The sequence below is a fragment of the Drosophila gunungcola genome, assembly GCF_025200985.1.
Source record: "Drosophila gunungcola strain Sukarami chromosome X unlocalized genomic scaffold, Dgunungcola_SK_2 000021F, whole genome shotgun sequence".
NCBI classification, from domain to species: domain Eukaryota; kingdom Metazoa; phylum Arthropoda; class Insecta; order Diptera; family Drosophilidae; genus Drosophila; species Drosophila gunungcola.
Genome location: NW_026453184.1, coordinates 499,524 through 517,384, shown reverse-complemented (window position 1 = coordinate 517,384; position 17,861 = coordinate 499,524). Strand labels below are relative to the sequence as shown.

The following is a 17,861-nucleotide window of genomic DNA, read 5'->3' as shown; positions in this document are numbered from 1 at the left end:
TAATAAATCAAAATAAAAAGAAAGCGACTTAAGTAGAATTATAAAAATAGGCAAATAAATCAAAATATCAAAAATGCCCCTTCTAATTAACGAACCTAATTAAAAACGAATTTGTAAAGTACAAATATTATGTTTTATTTTTACAAACACTTTTCGGTGTTTTTAACATTTTTTCGTTTACAAGTGCATAAACAATGATTTTATATTATTAACACAGTTGCAAAAACACAATATAAGCCTCAGGTAAATGCTTAAACAGCTAACAATTTGAACTACAATATGTTAAACATACAATACAATAAGTGAGCTATATAAAAACAAATAATAGACATAACAGACACTTAAGTACATACAAAATATCGTCGTCACAGAAGCGCCTAGAGATTTTGGCTTTAAAATCTGGCAAAAAAAAAAACTATTTCTTTTGAAGGTTTCTAGAAGAGTTATGGTGTAAGGAAGAATTTGAGTTATGGGTTTTTGGAAGAGATTTCTTTAGGTGATTCCTGAGTTAGTTGGGCATTTTTAGAACCTCAATAACGGCCACATGTCCACCGCGTTCCGCATAATCCAAGGCGGTCAGGCCGAGCATGTCCTTCTCCTGGGGATTCTCGAAATATGGGAGGACATATTGCACCACCTCGGGATAGCCATGGAGTGCAGCCACATGCAAGGCTGTCCTGCCCGAAGGATCCGCCTGCGAAAGATCGGCGCCGGCAAACTGATAGGACTTCAATCGCATTATCGATCCTCGAGCAGCTGCCGCACACAGTTGTTCGCCCACGGCCCGCGAAGAACCCGTCAAATGGGCACCGCAATTGATGAGCAACTGGATGATCTCGTGGCTGTCGGTCGAGACGGCCTCCAGCAGCGGTGTGCGATCGTAGCGATCCCTCACATGCACGGACACTCCGTTCTGCAGCAGGTACTTGACGATCTCCACGTTGCCCAGTTGACAGGCCAAATGCAACGCAGTCCGCTGATCATGGTTCGTTCCCGATAGATCAGCTCCATAGGCCTTCAGATTGTTGATCTTCTTGGGATCGCCCTCGGCCACAGCGGCATTTATCATCGCCGGAAACAGGGTCTCGCCCAGTTGATCCAGTTCCTGGGGCGAGGACAAGTGCAGGGACCGGGCCACTGCATCCACCAGGTCGAAGTCCTCTATTTTGGGTGCCTTCAAGGCGGTCAGTTCGCCCCTCAGGTTCGACTGCATCATCTGAAATATATCAAGTTGTGGTTCAGTCAGGTTTTCTGGTTAAGTTAAATGATCTAGACATATTTTAAGATCATATTTTATGTTATGTTTATGTTTATTTTTATGGCAATATTGTCCTTATCTGTTCAAAAATAGTACGAACAATCGTCAAAAATTTTATTATGGTATGTCAATTTTAAGGGGTATCCTTTTAAAAAACAGAATTTTAATGTTTTTGATATTAAGTTAACTTAAACAATTTTACACGTTGTTCTTACACATTTAGTACACATTAATTTTAAAAAACATAAATAAGAATTTAGTAATCAATGTAAAGGATTTCCTCTCAAAAAACAAAATTTACCTGTTATTTAAAATTATGTTTTTGATAAATTTTACAATTTTAATATACATTTAGTTCGAAATACATAATATAAGAATCATCTAATTATATGTTATTATTTTTATGTTAGTTAATTGATATAAAACAACAAGAGATCAACTAGAATTACATGGTATATCAATTTTGATGCAAATTTGAAAGGAAACTGTGAATTTACCTGCTTTTTGACCTCCAGTGACCACTCCTCCTTGCCGATGACATAGGCCAGTTTGGAAAGCGCCGCCTCGGGAGTCATGTCGTAACCGGGAATCACGCCCAGATCGCAAAGGACTTTGCCCGTATCGTAGATTTCGGCGACGGTTCCATTGGGACACTGGGTGCAATTGATGATAATCACACCCCTTTCGTCGGCCGCACGCAGTTCATCGATCAGATCCGTTCGGTTCGATGGGATGTTGCCGGAGCCAAAGGATTGCAGGACCACTCCTCGTATGGGTGGTGCCAAAAATGCCCGAAATGTCGAATGCGAGATGCTCGGAAAGATGCGCAGCAAACCGACATTCTCGTCCAGATTCAAGTGTACAGTGAACCTTTCAATGCTGCACGGCCGAAAGATCTGGCGATAGTCCACATTCACATCTATGCCGATCCTCGCCAGCGGTGGAACATTTGGCGAATCGAAGGCATCCAAGGTATTCGAACTGACCTTCACCGTCCGATTGCCACGCATTAACTTGTGCCCAAAGAAGATGCACACCTCCGGAATAATGTAGTTACCGGCTATAATTAGAGCCGACGTAAAATTATCCTTGCCATCGGTTCGCGTCTCGAAAATCGGAATTTGGGAGCCCGTAATGATCACGGTCTTGCCCAGATTCTCCAACATAAAGGACAAAGCGGAGGCTGTGTAGGAAAGTGTGTCGGTGCCATGAAGGACCACAAAACCATCGAAAAACTCGTAGGATTGCTGAAATAAAAAAAAATTGCTTATTAATTATAACCTTTACAAGCATTTTATTTTATGATTCCTACCTGAATATCACTGGCGATTCGGGCCCAATCGTTCATGGTCATATTGCTGCTGTCCAGTAGAGGTGTATATTCCGAGACCTGGTAAATAATCCTGCGATCCACGCCCTGAACGAATGGTAAAACCAGTGGAGCCATCGATGCAGATGCTCCAAAGCGACGCAACGCGTATTCCTCGTCGTGGATGTTGGGATATTTTCGAATGCTGCGCACCAAGGCATTGGGAATGGGAGCCAGCACTAAAATGGTAACAAAAAACATTAGTTTTTGTAATAAAATCAGAAAAACACTGATTAACTGGTTTATTGAAATGTTTCCGTATTAATAAAATTAAACCTTTAGTTTCTAATTTGATCTTATTTATTTCCAAGTAGCAATATATATATTGTATTCTAGTAATATATATATAATAATTCTAGGAGACAGAAAGAAGTACATTACCTTACTATGTTATTAAAATTAAAACTACATTTTCCATATTTCGATCGATTATATATGATGTACTTGCCATATTCAAGGACTTTGTTGAGCACATTTTTGCATGTCCTTCGGCAATTCAAATGAGCTTTTTACGAGCAAAAGACATTTTTATTCTGGGCGTAATTTGAAAAGAAGGGGAAATTGCAAATCATCATTCGGTCATTGTTTTCATTGACATTGTTTAAGGTCTCCATTAAACCGCACACATTTTTCCTTAAACTAAATTAACTGATAGATGGTTTTGGCAAATTGTTTTGTGTTTCCAAGAAAAGCAAATTTATGTTCAACAAATATTTTATTTCTTTTAGGTTTTTTGTTTATAAAGAAACCAGTTTCCATTTCACCAATCCTTCAGCTATTTAAATTACTTAGTATTTACCTCTTCGAAAATAATTTAAAAATGTACTCTTTATTTGTCAATCAATATAATTTGAACGCAGCGTAATCGCTTATTTGTCTAATAATCAGTCAAGTTTAAAATTATTGTTTTTTTCAATGCCAGATCATTAGAATACGTAATACAAAACTAATGAATACTATACGTATACAATTGTTAAAATCAACAAGCGGCAATCTGTTTATTATTTCAACGAATGCCTTTTGTATATATGGCGTCTAAATAAGAAGGGAAAAAGTGATTAGGTAAACAAATTTTTATTATTTCTACTGCCTTTTTTATATATGGCGTCTAAATGAGAAGGGAAATAAAGGCTTAGGTACACGAGAACCTAATTGGGTACATTAAGTTATCCATATTCTTGAACTTATCAGTTTTTAAATATGAAATGTCATTCTGTATTCAATCAAACCTTCGCTTAGAAACCTACCCAAAATATTTTATCATTCATTTTATCTGGGTATATTTTTGGGACTGACCTTGGTAAAAAAAAATATAAAAGATAACTATACATATTTCATTTGATAAAATATCCAGTTTAGTTGTTGATTTTGGGTTTTGTATGCGAATTAATATTAAGGGTGTATTAAATCAAATAAAAACAATTTTAATACATACGCAAATGTGATTTCCGGCTTAAAAAAGTCCCTAATTTTTTAAAATTTATGTATTAGTATTAAAGCTATTAAACTATTAAATTACCTAAAACTCAAAACTAAATAATGATTGTTAGGGCTGTTAAAATAGATATAGTTTCGATACTTTTATAAAAAAATTCAACTGTAAAAATATCAAAATTCCCAAATAAAATAATTATGATTCTACTTTAAATAACCAATAATTAATTAAATAAATATAGTTTTAAGACTTTTCAAAGATAGTGTACTTGAATAATATTTAAATCCCCATATAAGGTTTGTATGATTGCGATTTAAATAATGATTCATAAATATATATTTTTTAAAAAACAATTTAATATTTAAAATTAAATGATAAGAAATTTCGATATGGGGCACTTTATTTGTATAGTTTACCATTCCGTTCGTTGCGCACCATCCCGATGGTTCCGCCCGTATAGATGACCTTCACCCGGGCCTCCTTGACGTCCTGGGCCATCAGCTTGCCGTCACTCTTATTCCGCCGGATCGTGGGACTCGGCAGAGTGGGTGAAGCGGGGGGCATACTCTTGTCCAGCGAAGTGAGCCTCTCATGACCATTGGTCTTCAGCATGGGAATCTCCATTCCGTTCGCGGTCATGGTTGACTATATAATAAACAAACTTAAGGAACGGAGCACCGGTCTTATCACTAGATTTTCAGATAGTTTCGCTTCGTTTCGGGGAGGGGGCGTGAACAGAAAATCCATTAACAGCCCGTGGTGTCCGTATTATTTGGCCAACTCGTTATCGGTTTAATCCGGATCTTAGGAGCCCGTTAAACATATATTATAACCCGCGGGGGGCCTTTGGGGAGCACGTGGTTTTATTTTATTATTTTATTTTATTTTATTTTATTCTGGTTCTGTTCTTTCGAAAAGGAAATTGAAACGGAAAGTCCGAAATCACGGCGGCGCAATCATTTATTCAGATAAGAAAACACCGCAAAGACTTTGGCCCACGACGTACATGACTAATCTAATGAAATTCAAATGACAATCCGCTGATTGCAATATTTTGACCATAAATAAACACAAAATCAGCTGGTTGACTATCGATAGAGGTACGTGTTTGTTCTCGTTTTCTCTTAAAATGTAACCGTTTTCACCGAAATCTAAGGAGAATCTCTAATATTCTTTCACTTGTTTGTTTTACGCAAAATATAAAATTATTTTTTTGCTTTTATTAATTTTTCTATTTTTGGACAAAATCTCTCCCTTTTTTCTATTGATTTGTTTACTAATTTTCTAATGTTTTTCTATCGATGCGGTAACACTATCTGCGGCGTTGCCAGATAAGGTTATATTAATAAATTGCTTTAAAAAAAGCTAAAATCTAAAAATATAAATTTAAGATAAGCACGTAAATATTTTAACTACGAACTAATTGATTATTTTCACTGACTAAGTAAATGGCAGACTTCCCATTTATGTATTAATAATATACTAAATGTATTCTCAATTGCCTAATGATTATTATCAACATACTGATAATATGTCTAGTAGGCGATTTTAATATTCATAATCGTGTTATTGTTAAAAATGTAATTTTTCTAACATATAATTTAGATGCAATTGATAAAATAGTTAGTTTTCAGTATAACTTTTTACATATATTTCTAACGTTAAAATAGCCAAAAACAAAAGCTAAACGCTAAACGTCTGGCAGCCCCGAAAAGCTTTCCAAAATCTGGCAGCCCACAGGCCCGTTATACTGGCGGTAAAAATGCGAAAATGCGACAAAGTTCACAACTCGTAAATTGTTTTATATATTAGTGAAACATTAATAATTAAATAAAGTATAGCATTCACTTGGCAAATGACGCAGTGCGCTAAAGTTCGTTGTGGGCGTGACTGACGGGCAAATGTGGCTGCAAATCCCTCCAAAAATCGGCACGCTGCTGCATTAATTCATTTTCTAAGCGAAAAATGATCGAGGAGTCCTCGATTTTGGTGCCCAAACGGGCATATTCCACTGGATAACCGGACGCAGGTCTCCAGGTGGGCAAATGGAAGCTGGCATTCGTAGGATTTGGATTACTATAATGTAGAAACAACCATTAGTTTCCCGTTACAACGCCATTACTTTTGTGGTATACCTTACCCGGTTTTTGCAAAGCTAACCCACAAATGGAGCATCAATTCACGAAGTTTCAGATCCTTTTCCGTCGGCACGGCACTCACAAACAGCTCCCGGCCAATGGGGAATAAATACTGGAGCTCTTCGGCATGACACGCCCCGTAAAACTCATTACGGCCGCCCTTGAAAATCTCCGTAAAACTGGCGGCACCCTTGTGATCGAACAGGTAGACATATGTGGGTGCCACGCCCCCTTGGGACATACGGAGGCGCAAGTACTCATCGATTCCGGCCACAAACCATCCATCCGAAATCAGCTAAAAAGGGTAAGAAATATGGGAAACGGTGGGTTATAAATAGTCCAAATAATTAATTGGACTCTTTCGATTGTTTTTTTGTATAATGCTTTTAAAATTTTGATTTTAAATCAAGCTTATTGGTAGTATTTTGAACTTACATCAGTCAAATTTTGATGGTTGGCCTTGTCGTAATCGTGGCCTGCCTTGAAGTAAAAGCTCTCGATGCGCTGCGTTATCCTCTGCTGAACGGAGTCCTCATGGTGATCGTAGTTCAGCACAACGGGCAGGACCTGGCCAAACTGGGCCTTGAATTCGGCCAACAGCTGGGGAAGATTGAGCAGGGCGGCGGTCTTCAAGAGTCCCTCTTCGGCGGTGGCGCCCACAAGGAGTGGCAATTCCAATCCATGGGGCTTAAGCGCCTGGCGCGGTGGAACCGTGAGGAAGGCGCCCTCGTGCTCCGGTTCGATTACCGGGGGAAAAGGTATCATCGGGTCAAAGTCCCAGACCTTCAAAAAGAATAAAGCTTCAGGTTAAATATAGCTTTCCCTTCTCCTAATTTGTTTAATAACGACTTTAATGCATGCATTGTATTGGTCAACTTTTGTCAAAAAAATTAACAAAGGTCTAGCTTTTTGTTAATTATAACAAAAGTATTTTTAATTGTGCTTGATTTTGATTTGAATTAGCTTGTTGGCAATAATTTAAACTTTTGTAATTCAAAGGTATACATTTTTTCAAATGTAAAATTGGTTAAATAGTTTTTGAATTGACATTTAGTTGTTACTATCACGCTTTTAATGAATTGACAAATTTAAAGAAAAGAAAATTATATGCATACATTTTCCTAACTTGCAAATTTAGTTTGAAGTCTCTACGATCAATATCTTAAGAGTCTATAAGTTTTAACACTTATAATTACTAGAATTTAATTTATCTCACTCGAAAAGGTGGATTTTTTTTAATATATGTACATTCTAGTTATCTGAAAAAAATAGTATGCTATTTAAGTTATTTCTTCTTGAGTTTTGTGACTTTAGTTTTCTCTGATATTAATTGTTTGTGATTTCTTTTACTCTAACAAAAGAGGAGCATGCGATAACTTACAAACATGTCATACAGGGAGGCCACGATGTCCTCGGCCGGCCTTTCCCGCAGGCACTCAAGTTTTTGCGGCCATTCTTTGGCGGAGCCGCAACCCACCAACTCAGCCAATTTAGTGGCCCTTGCAGCAGCCACTCCTTTATGAGCAGGCTGAGCCCAGGGATTGAAATATGTGCCGGATTGGGCGATGCCACGATGCAGTAAGCCGCGAGACTTCTCCGACAGCATGTGATAGGTGACACTGGCGCCTCCAGCGCTCTCGCCAAAGACCGTCACACTATTGGGATCACCGCCGAAGGAACCTATATTCGCACGTACCCAGCGCAAAACCTCCAGTTGATCCTTCAGCCCATTGTTCCCGGGACAATCGACCGTCTCTGTGCTGAGGAAACCCAGCGGACCCAATCGAAAGTTGGCCGAAACCAAGACGACGTCGTGATCGAGCAAAAAATCTGGACCGTAGAAGCTGCTGATTCCGGAGCCACACTGCCAGCCGCCGCCATGGAACCACACCATCACGGGCAAGGAGCCATTCAACTTTGGCGTCTCCGGCGTGTAAACATTCAGATACAGACAGTCCTCGGATCCCTCGATGACCATGTCGCGGCGGAAGGGATCGCGCTGCAGGCAGATGGGTGCATCCTTGATGGCCAAACGTTCGCCCTCCCAGGCGGCCATTGCCACTGGCGGACGGAAGCGAAGATCGCCGAGTGGCGGCTCTGCGTACGGGACACCCATAAATGCCCGCATGTGACGACCGTTGTGGGTGGTCAAATGGCGACCGATCAACCAACCGCCGTGGGACAAACGCACGTGCAAACACTGCGAATTGCGTCCATCGCTCCACTGGACTCCACAGATGCACACCAACAGAACCAACAGTATCACCCGAATCATCGTGGTCGCGCTTGAGGTTCGACTTCAGACTGATTTCGCGGCTGCATAGCACGCGTAGTTTTAAGATTACAACATCATCAGTCTCAGCTGCAGAGTCTGCGAACTTGTTTACCGAATTTTTGTTTTTTTTTTTTTTTTTTGGCCGCCCGTCTCTTAACTCATTAATTCTGCTTATTTTCATACCCCTCAACGGAGTATTTTAAATATCTTACCTGTTTTCGATTTTAAAATTCATGCTTTGAAAGCAAAGCCAGCGGTTTCATGCATGTCAACTATTTCTTTTATTTTCAAAAAGTAATTATTTTTGATTTATTACAAATTGATTAAACTGGGTTATTCATGGTGTGTATCACAGTATAGGAAACCTTTTTTTTATTTGCCAAAATTACAATTCTCGTTTTTTTGATGTCTAATATGTTTTTTTTTTGTTTTTAAGAAACTATATTACAACTGGAAGAGTATGTAAATGCCAATGTGCACACATCGATATATTTTTTGCCACTTAGCATCGTAATCAGCAGCAACATCGCCATCAGCACAACATCAAGCATCGACATCCATTTCAGGTGTTTAAGTTTCGTTTTGGAACACTGCGCAAATTTGGTTAAATCAAACCGAAAACTTTGGTTTGAGGTGTGTCAGTAAGTCACCTATGTCGGGTATTTTAAATGAGTATCGTATTATTTCTTATACGCTTTCACATTCATATAATTTCATATTTTATTGACAGGTTGTTGTGCTTTTTGAATGATGGATATATGAATGGAATTGTCTCATGCTTCGACATTTGATAGAATGGAAACTAATGTTTACGAATAAAAGCAAATACACCTAATGGAAAGGGTAAGTGACTATTTTATATATTATTCTTTGAAAATTTCCAAATTGATTAATAATGGAATTCTGTGTACATTGCTTTAAAAATAAGTTTTTCGCTTACAATTTTTTTTACTGGGGATTTATTTATTTATTTATTGGAATGATTCATCATTATACCTTTTTGTAATGTTTTTTAACACATCTGAATCTACTGTTTGTGCCTTAATGATTTAATTTGGCTAACGTTGGTCTGTCAATGACAAGGCATTTTAAGTCGAGAACGCGAATATGATACTACAACTATAATATATTACCTGCTGTTTTGAGCAGATGCAGAAAGCATTCCCCGGTTTGAAACGCTGTTATAACGATCGTATCATTAGCCTTGGAATGCTAAAATCGGCCTAAACCACTAACAGAACTTGTTTTGTAAAAATTTGAGTTATTAGCCGTTCAAATAAAAGTTATTTGGTATTAATTATTTTGTCTTACATAAAGTTCTTTTTTTTTTTTTTAAGAAATTGATTTGTAATTTTTCGAGTGCTAAAAAAACACTAAGGGAAGGGAGCATCATTGATTCAGTAATATGCTAATTTAACATTTTACAAATTCATCTAAGCATATTTATGGGCATGAAAATATTTTCGAGCCCACAAAACCAAATAAAAACCAAAGCAAAGCAAAACCGAAAACTTGAAAGTTGTTAAAACAGAATAAAAATGCGAGATGAAATGCGATGTGAGTTGAAGAAGCGCTCTTAAAAAATGCCTTTGCATGCCGTAAAAATGCCGTCGAGCTAATAGGTCCCTTTGAAGTTACCAAAAGAGAGCTGCCGATGAGCCAGGCCAAACAAAAAATTTACAAAATTGGGGAATTTCTAATAGAGTTGGCTGGCTCACAACTTTCCAAACGGGGAGAAGTCCCTTTTTAATTCATAACCTGACTTGAAGTTACCTTTTTCGGAACTAATATGCGACATGGACAGACAGGAAATGCACCATCCCGAAACCACCTTTTTTTTCCATCCTGACAAATGTCCAGGCCAAGCACACAGATTTATTTAGCTGCAAACAATTTTAATCCACTTGAGTGCCAATTTATCAGCCGGCGAACAAACAAACAACTTCTAATGTCCAAACCAAATTGATATGTAACTATATACATATATATATGTATATATATATACATTTATATGGTTGTACATGGGAGAAGGGCAATGGTGACTCAAGGACTTAATTCATTTCCCTCATTTAAAATAAATATAAATATATAAAAAGCTAGTACTATAATCTCTTTGACCCAAAATAAAACTGGTAGCTGACCGGTCTGGCTAGGTTTTCTTCAACAAAAAATACCTTGAACCGGTTTATAATTTGCTCCATTTGTATATGAAATTAACATTTGCTTTGAAATAGTAAATAATTAATTTAATAAAATTTTGATTTAAAATATTATTTTTTTATAAGGAAATAACTCTATTTTAATAGCTGTTTGTACAGTTTTAATTTTATTAGAAACATTCTGTGATTAGGTTTAGCCAACTTTTATTTATTGTCATCTGAGCCATCTAATCACTTGACCTAGAACTGGTTTTCACAATTTTACCCCACAAATCTTCATCATTTTAAGGCACTTTAGTTTATATTTCAACATATTTTCAATTTAAATTTGTTGAATTTGAAGTAAACAAAACGGGGAAAACTCTTGGGGTTGACAAGAAACCCTTTTTGCCGCGAAGGTGTAAAGGGGATTTGCTGCCCAACAGCGAAATGGAAAATGATTTATTGAAGGTGAAATATTTATTGTTGTTTTCTTTTTTTTTTTTTGCACGACTGTTGAGCTGTTGTGTTTCGGTTTTGTTTCCACAGTAAACAATGGCTATGCTATGCGGCATCTTTTCAGTTCTTTCCACCTCCTTCGACATACAAAAAAAAAAGTGAAATAATTATTAACAAAAACAAGCGGCAAACATGGAACAACAGATGCGAACCCTCATCCCTTCCTTAAATATTTATTTATTCTGCGTTTTGGGTCAATTCCTCTGGTTTCATTTAATTAAAAAGAAAAGCCAACTCGCGAGGCATAATATCATAACAAAAAAAAAAAAAGAGGAAAAGGGAACATAAATATCCAGATCCAGTCACATGCATGGATATCTGGGTGTCCTTTTTGGCTGCCGCCCGGCTTGTCCTTGTATTTACTTAGGATCAGGTGGTGAGCCCCCATACCATCGCCGATTTTTACCAACAATGCCAAGAAGCCGCCGAGGCTGGCGAAGCCAAAATTTCAATTTCGCGGTTGCTGCATATTTTCCCAGCCTTTATTTTCTCCACTTTGCTTTTGACTTTGCCAACAAGGGACAAGCCACTTTGGGCAATGGAATTTAAACGAATTTTTAAACAGGCCAAGTTCCCACTCCAACTCCCCCGATTTTTCCTGCCCATCATTTTAACTTTAAAGACTTCGCCAAAAAAAAAAAAATATATATATATATATATAGCAGAATACAGAGCTTAAGCGATAATTGGCCACTAGGAAATGTCGATGATGTTGAATCGGGAAATGCAAATTGCCAATGTCCGGAACGGGCTTAGCCGCCTAAGTCCAATAACCAAAAAAAAAAAAATAAAACAAAAAAAAAACTTTGACTGTAGGCTTAGTTGCCGGCGACCTGACATGGATCAGTTTAAGCTTTCCAAGTCGGAGCCAACAAATTGATATGCAGCAGATGTTGCCAGGTTTACATCCATAATAGTAATAATAACCAGAGGTCAGGCAAAGTTTGCCAATCAGAAGTTCGGATACGCTTACCGCCGAAAACGAGAAATACTGTGGGAAATACCCAAGATTGGTTTTAAAACCTCTAAAAAGAAGTGCTGATTTCTGCTAGGAAAGCGCTTAGTATTTAATAGTTAATTGAAAATTGAATGATAGTTAAGTACACTGTATTACAAAAATATTAGCTAAAAATGTCATTTAATATTGTATATTTTTTTATAAGTCTTTTCAAAACATTTTTGATTTTAAAATGTTGAAGAAATTACTTGTGTTTTGAAATCACTAACAAAGAGGTGCCCAAAAGTATGCAGTAAATAAATTTATGTCGTCGTTCGAAATAAATCCAACAGCCTTCTAGATGTTATATATATTATTGCATACTTTTACACTCATTTATAAATAGTTTCAAAACAATAGAATTTTCTGTGGCACCTCAACCAATAATATTATATAAGACCAATTATGAACCCTATTGACCCTTTCAAGGGGAAGGGTATGTTTAGGAAAATATCAAATATAAAGAGCAGCTTCGGATTCGCAGTCAGATTCAGGGGTATTGGTGTGGATGTGGATGTGGATGTCGAAGCCTGTCAGAGGGATTAGCTCGCCTGATTGGACACGATGTGATTAACTTGTCGTCAACGCGGTGACTCTGAATCTGAATCCGACTTTGGATTTCCCGCTGACTGTGACGTCGACACGTTCCACGCAGCTTCACCACAGCATCCACCCATTTTGATGGGTCGTCCCACCCCATCCACCACACCACCCACTAAGCCACCCAACCACCCAAACCATCTCCTGTCCTGGCTAAACAAAAGTGCAAACATTGACAGACGGCTAACGAGTGGAGTGGGTGGGTGGGTTGTCGCAAAAAGAGTGGGTGTTGCGGAATTGCCAGGCCAAAATTAACCCATTACGCACTCCATTAACGCAGTTTGCCTATGCATGTGGGCCCCGGCTAATTAGTTGTGGCAGCTGATGCTCCACACTCCCGATATTCCTGATATTCCCGGCACATGTGTAGTTAATACAATTACCAACGACAGACAGGCGAAATGCCACTCGCAAATCTAGTTATTCAGCTTGGTTTAGTACAAATCAAATGCATCACGCATTGACACAACAGCCTAATTAATTCCATGTTGCAAAATAAAAATTTGGCAAAACAGAGTATTAAAAAATTCTCTATTTAAACAAAAAAAAAAAAACACTTCTTAAAGTTTTTCTGCTTTCTGCACTAAAATATATTAAATCACTTAAGATTTTATATAATTTATTACTCTTATAATTTTTAATAGTGCTTCCAAACTGAAATCAATTACATTTATAAGGATAAGTACAAATCGATTGGTACAACAGCCTAATAAATTCTATATTGAAACAAAATAAATTTAGAGGAATTACAAAGTATTTGAAAATGTTCTTTTCAAAAATCCACACTTCTTACATCTTAAATTAAAGTTTCTTTAGCTGTAAAACGTTATCAATATTCATATTTATTAAAATAAATTAAATGTATTCTAATTTTTAATAGCATTTTATAACGTAAATTTATTTAATTAACACAATTTTTTATATTTATTAAACTAAATAAACTTGTGGGATAACTAAATAAATCCTTAATTATTATTTTTGACTTGCGCAAATAATGTGTGAAAAGTAAATTAATAATTACATTTTATTTGTAAATGGAGTGCATGAGAACCTTAACATTGTAATTTTGTAAAATTTATATAAATCCTTCTCAATTAAATGTGCCAGTTAAGGAAAAAATGAGCACATCTCTGGAACAAACAATAAAAGCCAACATGTATTGTTGCTTTTGTGGGCGATGGTTGTTTTTTTTTTTATTTTTTACTGGGCCTGCTATTTCTTTGCCTTTATGTACTTTTTCATTTGTTTCGCTGTGCTCTTTTCAGATTCTTTCATTTCGAGTCAAGTGCATTCTCAAGTCGTTCTCTCGATTGCCGGCTGCGGATTACGCGCCAGTGCATCCGAATGCCTGGCATTTTGCATTGCCAACAATCACAACAATTGGCCAAACAACCAACAACCATATTGTTGGCCATAAGGCCATATGGCATGGGGAATAGGCAATGGGCAATGGGCGTTGGGGAATGAGGATTGCGGATTGCGGTCTGGGATGATCCGCCCTGTTGGCTGCCCAACAAGCCGCTAACAATCAAGTGCACAATTGCCATAAGGCCCACGAAGATGGGGGTCTACGCAGTCCAGGAGACTGGGAATCCCATTAAATTGTGGTTTATGAGCGGCAATTTGGTTTTGATTTACCATCAAATATTCCTTTCGCTTGTCACGAAATCAACAGTTACAAGAGCAAAACATTCGATTGGGCTTTAATTGATGTTAATGAAAATTAGAGGAACTATTAATGGGCATTGTATAGCTTTTTATAAATATTTATAAATATAGTAGACTAAAAACAGGAAAATTATTAAAATTTAGAAATACTGTTACTCCGACAGGATTAATAATTATAATTCATTTGTTTCGATTTTCAATCGTAATTCCATTGTAGAAAAATATTTGATAAAGCTTTTAATTATGCCTAATATACAAATAGTTCTTGAGTTTTGTTCAGGTTTTTGATTTCAGTTCGTAGTAAAAATACAATAAAATAAATATTTATTATTATTTTGTTCTCAATCGTTTGAGTTACCACCACAAGAAAACAAATCTAGACAAATCTTACAATCAATCAACCTGAAATATTGCCACTATTTGATTGGCCATTTGGTTTTCTTTAAAAGCTGTTGAATTTCAATCTCGTATTGTGTTTAACGAATGGGACAGCACACGTCCGCTTCTTTATCCAATTATGAATTTTTGTCATTACGCGATGCCATGGCCATGGCCATGGCAATGGCAATTGCTGCTTCCGTCGGTTGGCACTGGCCTCAAACCATCCCATTACCATTTCCAATCCCCATTTCCATTCCCATTCTCCATTCCCGTTCTCCATTCCCATTCCCCAGGCTTCTTTTCTCCTCCCTCTGCGGCGACAAAAAACGAACGCAAAAATCTCATTATGATTTCATTTCGTTCAAATGAAGCTCTCGTGCTGGGACTCCGCTCTGGCATCCGCATCCGTGTCCTCGTTCTTGTCCTCGTTCTCGTCCTTGTCCAGCTGCCAGCGGGTGGCAGTTGCTAGTCCACTTCCACTTCCACATCCACATCCACATCCACTTTAACACCCACCTCACCACCGGTCTCATGTGTTCCTTGGCTGTCCGGCAATTGCCGCTATGGGGCATTGCAGCCAAAACCAATGGAAACAAAACACAAAAAAATATTCTTAAACCCAGAAACGATTTATGAAATACTCTGCTAATTCATTATTTAAATTTCTGGCTTAGAAAACAAAAAAAATCATAAAAAAACGAAAAATATTTCTAAAAAAATGTTATCTTTCAGTCTAACGATTATTACTTTATCTCTCTAAACTCTCATATATTTAACAAAACTTACATATAAATATAAATGGTATACATAAATTCAAAAATACTAAATACACCAAATACACTAAACATACTGAATATCTTCGAATTAATATGGAAGTCTAAAAAATGACATCAAAAAGGAGAAGAAGTCTTACTTATATCAATTATACATTCAATTTAAATTTCAAATGAAACGTTACTATAAATAGGAATTTATATACAAAAATTAAAAATACTAAATATTTTAAAATAACTAAATATACTTAATATTAAATAAGTCACTAAGCCCAACGTGATTAAATTTATGATAACCAAAACTATGTTCTTGTTGTTTTTAGTAAACTGCTAATATAAAATAAGCAAATTTACTATCAAAGTTTTAAGACTTTAAAATGGTCAAATAATGTAGGTTGCAGTTTGGTGGTCAACATCGTAATACCCTTTGTAAGGATATGACACAACTTGACTCTGGTGCTGTTCCTGTTTCAGTTTCTGTTCCTGATATTCCTGCCGCGGCTGCCGTGGACAACGGATAAGGCGATAAATTTATTTTAAAATAAAATTTACTTCCCCACTGCTGACTGCGTCTTCTCCTTCCTATTTTGCTGTTTAATTTTGTTTGCTTCTCAGGCGAGATCCTGTTTAAATATGTATTTTTTGATTTTTTTTTCGCTCGCCCGCTGTCCTTGTTGTCCCCATCGTTGTTATTGTTGTACCTTCTGCTTACCTTAACGGCAAAAAAATATTGTTGTGTCCTGCCGTATTTAAATTAAAATGTTATTTATGTCAGCTGTTTGATTTCTTAACTTGGTCGCCTCTGCAACCACCAAACGAGCGAAAAACCCACCCACATCCCCTTTTTTTTCGCTCCCAGGGACACAGGGCATTATTTTTCTCGTTTCATCGTTTTCTTTTCATTTTTTTTTTTTTGTCGAGCCGCTTTTCTTTTGTTGTATTAGAAAGTCGCAGGGAAAGTAAGCGGCTTAGTTAGTGTTAAACGGCTGGTAGAAATGCGTAAGGGGGATGGGGGTATAAAATGAAGGCGGGGAAAATCCATTGTTGCATGGTCAGTTGATATTTCTACAATTGCAATAAGTATTAGAAAATTTGTATACATGTTGAATCGCTTAAAAGCTACAAAAATGCTGAAATAATAGTAAACAAGCAGATGTAAAAATGGGGTTAAGGTTTTTCAGAAATATATGTTCCCAATTGATAACATTTTGTGTCTGCCTTTAGCTTATAGTTAATGGCTTTAAAATGATTTTTTAAATCTTCAGAAATATATGTTCAGTTTGCAGTTACATATAGAAGATTAAAGATAATTTTGAAAACTTTGTTCGAAGGCATAAACACATTTAAGTGTTAAATATTATTATTTTGTAAATATTTTGAATACCGATGTCTGGGAAAATTGGTGACTTGGAGCATTGATATCCGGTGAGCAAGTGTACCTTGGTCTCAAGCTGAAACAAAGGACTCTGCACACACACACACACTCGAACATATGCATGTCCTTCGAATGGATGTGTGTGTGTGTGTGTTGGCTTGTTTTTGGGGGCGGCAAGTGTGCGGCTCATTTGTCAGTTCGTTCGCTTGGATAATTGTCCTGCGATAAACAAAATTAGCAGCAATTTACGCGAAAATAGCTGAATGCCTATTTGACAGGGCAAAAAGGACGAAGACAGCGAGGACGAAGGACGAAGGAGTGGAAATGGAATGGAATGGAAATGGCCAGAGAACGGCGACAAATGCCATCAGCAGCGTCATCAGCACACAAAAACACATTTTCCCGCCGTCTGTGTCTGTCTCTAGGTTTTTTGGGGGTAAACCCAACCCCATCCAACCCAACCCAATCCAACCCAATCCAACCCAAACCAAACCAAACCAAATTTATAGTGCCAGGATATATATAAGTATTCATGTGTCTCTCACGCATTCCGAAAAAAGGGGGGTGATGTGGGGATGGTGGACGTGGACGTGGACCCTTCAACATTCGTTATAGTTTTGATGAGTGGCATTAATGAGTCGTCTCTGTGTCTCTGTGTCTGTGCGTCTCGTTCTCGGGGGTTGGCATTAATGACACCCACACATGGCATCCAATTTGACAGTCAACACGACGACAAATTAGTGAAATCACAACTGCCACTAGAGCACCACCCCGTCCAAGCCATTTCATTCCATTCCATTCACTAACCAAGTTAATTCCGAACGCCCAGCCGGCAGTAAAGTCACGCATCAGCTAAAAACAACTTAAAAAGCAATAGCCTAGTTTTTTAACAGTGAGGTATTTCGTAAAGTATGGCAAGCACGACGTAAAATAAG

General features: G+C 37.3%; 3 protein-coding genes across 12 annotated transcripts in view; 1 reads left to right on the top strand and 2 right to left on the bottom strand.

The window, feature by feature from the left end:
* Positions 1-110: 110 nt before the first annotated feature.
* On the bottom strand, positions 111-5,349 carry LOC128260337 (L-asparaginase). 2 transcript variants are annotated; one of them, XM_052993257.1, is made up of 5 exons: positions 5,167-5,349; positions 4,479-4,707; positions 2,571-2,806; positions 1,756-2,505; positions 111-1,216 (listed from the first exon to the last, which is right to left on the bottom strand). In XM_052993257.1, exons 2-5 carry the CDS (start codon positions 4,699-4,701, stop codon positions 509-511), a joined length of 1,917 nt encoding a protein of 638 aa, XP_052849217.1. In that variant the 5' UTR covers positions 4,702-4,707; positions 5,167-5,349; the 3' UTR covers positions 111-508. The 2 variants fall into 2 exon arrangements, with proteins under 2 accessions (XP_052849217.1, XP_052849216.1); XM_052993256.1 differs by lacking the exon at positions 5,167-5,349 and having other exon boundaries at positions 4,479-5,147.
* A 494-nt stretch (positions 5,350-5,843) lies between these two features.
* Positions 5,844-8,491, bottom strand: LOC128260338 (venom carboxylesterase-6). Its single transcript, XM_052993258.1, has 4 exons — positions 7,582-8,491; positions 6,636-6,983; positions 6,203-6,495; positions 5,844-6,138 (listed from the first exon to the last, which is right to left on the bottom strand). The coding sequence occupies exons 1-4, from the start codon at positions 8,473-8,475 to the stop codon at positions 5,931-5,933; spliced, it is 1,743 nt and encodes a 580-aa protein (XP_052849218.1). The 5' UTR covers positions 8,476-8,491; the 3' UTR covers positions 5,844-5,930.
* The window catches only part of LOC128260334 (alpha-protein kinase 1), a 141,174-nt gene continuing 131,707 nt past the window's right edge, over positions 8,395-17,861 (top strand). For 7 of the 9 annotated variants that reach the window (XM_052993251.1, XM_052993250.1, XM_052993244.1 and 4 more), the window contains exons 1-2: positions 8,395-8,491; positions 8,912-9,318. The gene's annotated coding sequence lies outside the window, so the exon portion shown is untranslated. The remainder of the gene's footprint in view (positions 8,492-8,911; positions 9,319-17,861) is intronic. The other 2 variants (XM_052993246.1, XM_052993245.1) reach the window with 2 other exon arrangements.